Here is a 6,000-nt window from a genome sequence, read left to right as displayed (position 1 = left end):
CAATAACATGGAAACGCGGTGCTCTGTAGGCATATTACTTAAGGTTCTTAGTAGCGCGTTTTCGGCCCACAGCTGCAACCCTTTTCGTTTCTTTTAGTGTACCTCCTTTCACATTCTCTTTCTTCCATCTTACTTTCATCCCTCGCCTATAACAAGTTATTCATAGTACTACAACTGCTTTGAGGTTTTCCTCCTGTTAGTATCTGCACCTTTCAAACCTTTCACTGTCAATTTCCGTTTCAACTTAGTTCAGTTCAATAACATCGAAAAAGAATTATACTCTCAATGAACTGTTGGGCTTACATGTTCTAAAATAGTCCTAGAACATTACTATGAACCAAAGTCCTAGACTCATCCTGTCAAAAGCCTCACCAACAGGATTGTTAGTAAGGATGGTAGAATGATGGATAGTTGCTGAATCCTACAGGTATTTAGGAGTGATTACACCAGTTGAAGGACGATGAAGGAGGCAAGCGAAGTTTCGACGAAGCACGGAAGTATTACAGATCTTGAATGCCAATGAGAAAACGAAGGTGGAAAATATCGAGTTCAATAACTGGTTTACGTGATACATGCAGAATAAGAAGAATTAAAATTATGATGATTAAGAAACAAATAGAACTGGCAAAAAAATGGAAATATGTAAAACAGATTCGAGTTTTTCGGTTTTTGTAATTAGGGATCGAGGTTTACTAATAAGTTTTCTGTGTAAGTATATGGAGAATGGTTATGTTGTGGAAGTTCACCAACAGGGTGTTCATCCTAGATTCAGTAGTTAAAACATGAACGGGGCAGTGTGTGTAGGAGAGAGAGAGAGAGAGAGAGAGAGAGAGAGGAGAGAGAGAGAGAGAGAGAGAGAGAGAGAGAGAGAGAGAGAGAGTGTTTTTGAACAAGAAAGGAAATTCAAGGAACAAGAAAATATGCACTGCCCACGTATTCATCCTCTCTCTCTCTCTCTCTCTCTCTCTCTCCTCTCTCTCTCTCTCTCTCTCTCTCTCTACTTCGCCTGTTCATAGATCCCTTCCTGCGAAAAAACACCTTTCTACAGATGTAGAAATTATGTTTATGCAACCCTTCGGTAGAATCGCTGACACCCTATTATCTCAGACGGTTTATTTTCCTTTAAATGTGCAGTATTGCCAGCACGTGGATGCCTCTTCTTTTAAGATAACAGGAAATAACTGCATGAGTGGGGTTGGTCAAATGCAAAGAATGCAGTATGGCTAGACGGGCCCCAACCTGTCTCAGGCTTAACTTAGCTCCAATGATTTCAATTTATTCTCGATTTCACCGTCACCTCTCGACGAAGCATTAAATATAGAGCAAAGACTAAATTTTCTGCAAGCTGTGCGTGAACAACTGAAGTTATGCGAGGTTATTTTCGCCTTCGGGAGCGGCAACTTGGAGGCGGCCATCTTGGTTAGGTCATCGTTTCAAGAGTCGGCAGCAGAAAAGAATTGGGTTACGTGATCTATTTAATATCATACATCTTTCTTTTGACAAGCGGTGGAACCACAAAGAATTTTTCTTTTATGAATTAACGCACGTGATCTAAAATAACAGAAAACATGTAATCTTATTTATATTAGTATTACCTACAGACTTATAACATGCAAAACATTGCTTCAAAGAAAATGAATAACGAGACAACCATGGTCGACGGGCGTAAATGAAAAAAAAGAGTATGTAATTTATAAATGAAAGTGACCCGCGTACGTATTTCTATAATTATAACAAAAATAAGGGAGTAAAAACATAATACAATAGGGGAAAAGGAGAATATTTGAAGTTGGCGGGGATATGAAAGAAGCATTCGAGGTCTACCCCTCCCATCCCACGACCCTTCAGCCCCCTCCTCCTCCTCCTCCCTTAGCAGCACCAACTCTGCCTCAGTTGTCACTAACCGAGCCGAAGGAACTACCGTCATGGCACCGCCTTTGGAGGAGATTCTCAACAAACTTTTAGTGGCTGACAATGCAGTCATTCAGGAGGTAAGATGGAAGAGCAACTCTCCAGTCTATCGACCTCAGTTGACGCCCGAACCGGCCTGAAATAGAGCCGAAATGAGGCAGATATGAGAGGCTAAATAAAGGTAAACAAGTAGCGTGTTTGTGGCCGGGGCCGAGAGAGTGAGAGGGATTTCACGTGGTAGAGTAAACACGCTTCGGGATCCCACAGATGGGCCTTTGCCACGCCTTCTTTCACCGTGGCATATTCTGCACCGCTCCTTGGCGTGTTCGGTGCTGGATGATGACTTCTGCCGTGTCCGGCAGTATGAACTTCGACATCTTTCGACGAATTGTCCTGCGGAGGAATTCTGCCGCCGCGACCTTTACAAGAGTCGGCCTGGAGCTGCTACTACTACCCTGACGAAGGTTCCCAGTGGAACCGCAGATTTAGGCCTAGTATATGATTTTAATTGTAAGGCCTGTCATTGTTTTTCCAAAGAATTTGACCTCGCTTGAGTAATACCTACTAGTAGGCTATAGGTAATAGGCTATAGGCTATACTAGATATCAGGGAAAGGAATTTCACCACGACCTTTGTGGGACCGAGTCAACCCTAAACTATAGATCTACCCTCATAAAGGTTCCCATTGGAACCGCATATTTTGGCCTGTAGCTAGTGCTTTCATTATACCTAGGCACAGGATATTGGTACGGCAGCTGTATACTGATCACGATAGATATTGGTACAGCTGTGAGTTGTGCATGCGTCGATTTCAGACTTCCTGCCGTACAAATAACATAGCCTAGTGTGGTGGGGGTACGTCAGATTCTCTCAATGATGCTGTATTGTGCTCTTGACTTCTTGTAGGTATGGCAGTTAGCCGTATCCGTTTACCAGTTTGCTAATCTTACAGGAGTTGCCTACACTGTTGCTAAGAGTTATAGTACCTATAGGCTACCTAGCTATGGCACTAAAGATCAGCGACAGTAGTAATAGCTAATACTAGTCGAACTGAATTGTTTCGCTGAACATTTTCAATTCAAAATGTCAAAGTGCACCACCATACTGTCATCACCCAAACACCAAAACTTTTTGACAGTAAATTAAAATATAAAAAATCACAATAATGCATACTAAACATGATTAGATTTTGACTAGGTATATACATGAAAAATAAAACTAAACTAATCTATCTGTGTATTTCAAATCATCTTTGAATCTCCTCTGAACTGTGTAATAATACAACATCAGTTTTTGCTGAAAAAAATTTTTTCAGGTTTCTAAGAGCTGAAAAAGGCAACAGACGTCTATGAAGAGTCAAACTTCCAGGAATTGTATATCCGTAGGTCACGAAAGATCGAATCGGCCTTCAAAAGAGCTCCGAAGAAGAGATTCAAAGAAGATTTGAAGTACACAGAAATCGTGCTCTGCTGTATTCATGGTGGTAAGGAAAACTACCAAAGTCGATCCTCTGGTAAACGGCCTAATCAATTGTAAGTGATCATCCGAATCAGGTCTATATTAATTGCATGTTTCCCATATTTGATGCACTTCTGACTGCTGTAACTGCACTAGCTAGGCCTCAAATCTTTAAACCTCCCCTTCAGAGCTCTTTTCAGGGCTGATTCAATTGTTCGTGACCTACGGATATACAATTTCTGGAAGTTTGACTCTTCGTATACATCTGTTGCCTTTTTCAACTCATTGAAACCTGAAAGCATCTGTTTTTTGGTGAAAACTGATGTATTATTACACAGTTCACATTGCTCGGTCGCCATTTTCTTGCTGTCACTGATATGCCTGAAGCGGTAAACAAGGGTTCGCGCATGCGCAGTTCACAGCCGTACCAATATCTATCGCAATCAGGTTACGGTTGCCGTACCAATATCTAGTTCATTCATTCTAAGGCCTTTCATAGGTTTTCCAAAGAATTTAACCTTGCTCGAGGAATAGCCTAAGTTAAACCTATCCTGACGAAGGATAGGCCTACTTAGGGTAAAATACCGAATGGCTGGCCTCTACTGTAGCACAGCCACCTTCCCGAAAAAGTACTTTAACACATCCTGTGACCCAGGATAGACATTAGTCAAGAGCTAGCATCCATCATAGCAACACCTCGAGATCTATACTTAAATCTGGAAGTGTTTTCTCCCAAGTCACAAATTAAGGCCATAGGTATTCTCCTACTTACGATGGGGTTAGGTTCCGATAAACCCATCGTATGTCGAAAAAATCGTATCTCGAATGTAGCCTAGCCTACACTGGGGTAATCTGTACCATCTTTACATATAGGGTAACGTACCCTACACTACACAGTATGCTTACACGGCATAGTAATTATCAATTTCAGCTAATTCCCTAGGTTCAATGCATATTGGCTCATGATAATTCAGCACTAAGAGAAATTGAATTAACATTTAACAAGTTAGCCTAGCGTACACGATGATAAATACCATGGTAAATCGGACTCTGATTCGGACAGACATCGGCATAATTGAGCGATACCTATCAGGATGCTGATGCCTACATTTAATTATGGCATAAAAACATAACGAATATGCATCTTTTCCTTGAATCTTTTAAAAATTATACATTACCCTATCCTATTATGTATTCTCATATTGTGTATTGTATCATAAAACACTAACAAAGCGTCAATATTTTGGTTTGGAAATCAGCTGATGGTGAATACGAGTTTATTTCGTCATATTTAACTCAATTTAGAGTGAATTATTTTGCTTCTAGTTAGCATAAAAGAATATCTAGATACTTCACTTATGTGGGACAAGGTCATCTTTTTGTTATAAGACATGTTAATTTTAAGTCTAAATATGAATTTTAATGTCTTGTTGGGAACGAAATTATTATTATTTTTTTTTTTTTTGTTAACAGATTGCCTTGTGGGCATGTTTATTGTGTAGGGAAAATTATGTGATGCCGTTCACTATTTTCACTTGATTTCTTCATAGTACGAGCTTTACCGTTACGTTATTTATCTTTTATCGCCGTGAAAACAGCAGTAAACTGTATTCTTTCAAGACCTCAATTTTTTATTAAAATAATTCAACTTTATGTACAGTTTTGTTTGATCGGATAAGTTTACAGGAGTTTTATCTTTGTTACCAGCTTCAACTACAACTTTTTTTAAATTTAACAGTATATTTCCTTGCTGATCTTTGATCTATAGCGAACAAAGTTATTACATAAAAATATATCAGTCCTATTATACATAATATCATTTATAACAACTGCAGTAATTGTTTACTGTCATACAATGGTTGAAATACAAGCCAAATGGATGTTATCCAATTCGGTTGTACTTAGCAAAATGTTTCTCGTTCAGTTGTTTGTTGTTGTACACATTTACCAAACGAGTAAAATGTTAAAATAGAACTTTCATTTTTTTTTTTTTTTTAAACTAGAAGATGGGATAAAGTTAGGCTATTGTAATGTGGTCTGTCTCTGTTGTTGCCTTGTTGTACATTGCTGAGCTGCACCCATTACGAGTGAAATTTAACTATTTTCAAAATATTGTTGTATCAGTATTAATTGCCAGCCCCATCGTAAAATCGGATTATCGTAAGACGAATTTTCGTAACTCGAACACTACTTCTACCTGATTTCTGATTTTCGGGAAGGTGGTAGCGCTATGGTAGAGGCTAGCCTTTCGGTATTTTACCCTGTACCTAATATTTTTATTCTAAGGCCTGTCATAAGTTTGCTCAATTCATATAGGGTAAAATACCGAATGGCTGGCCTCTCTACCAAAGCGCAATCACCTTCCCGAAAACCGGAAATTACCTATGGCCTTAATTTGTGACTAGGGAGAAAAAACTTCCTTTGAGAGGAAAGTAGAGGTCTCGAGGTGTTGCTTCCACGGTCTATCTAAGGTTACAGGACGTACTGAAGGATTTTTTCAGGAAGGTGGTCGTGCTACGGTAGAGACCAGCCTTTCAGTATTTTACCCTAGTCCTAGAGTAGGCAGGCCCTATTGTTTGTTTAAACTTTCTAATACTTAGCTTGGGTAGGCTTACCTATGTCTTAACTTAT

The 6,000-nt window shown here is 39.3% G+C and overlaps 1 protein-coding gene across 2 annotated transcripts in view; it reads left to right on the top strand.

Annotated features, from left to right (window-relative positions):
* Positions 1 to 1,842: 1,842 nt before the first annotated feature.
* LOC135206649 (importin-4-like) overlaps positions 1,843 to 6,000 on the top strand; it is an 87,879-nt gene continuing 83,721 nt past the window's right edge. Inside the window, exon 1 of one of the 2 annotated variants that reach the window (XM_064238002.1) lies at positions 1,843 to 1,991. In XM_064238002.1, coding sequence (XP_064094072.1) covers positions 1,926 to 1,991 — 66 coding nt within the window. In that variant the 5' untranslated portion in view covers positions 1,843 to 1,925. Of the gene's footprint in view, positions 1,992 to 2,394; positions 2,422 to 6,000 lie in introns of those variants that run through there. The other variant, XM_064238003.1, reaches the window with a different exon arrangement.

Source organism: Macrobrachium nipponense, chromosome 31, assembly GCF_015104395.2.
Source record: "Macrobrachium nipponense isolate FS-2020 chromosome 31, ASM1510439v2, whole genome shotgun sequence".
Taxonomy (NCBI): Eukaryota; Metazoa; Arthropoda; class Malacostraca; order Decapoda; family Palaemonidae; genus Macrobrachium; species Macrobrachium nipponense.
Note: the sequence above shows the minus strand (reverse complement) of the source record. Positions and strands in the feature narration are given on the sequence as shown.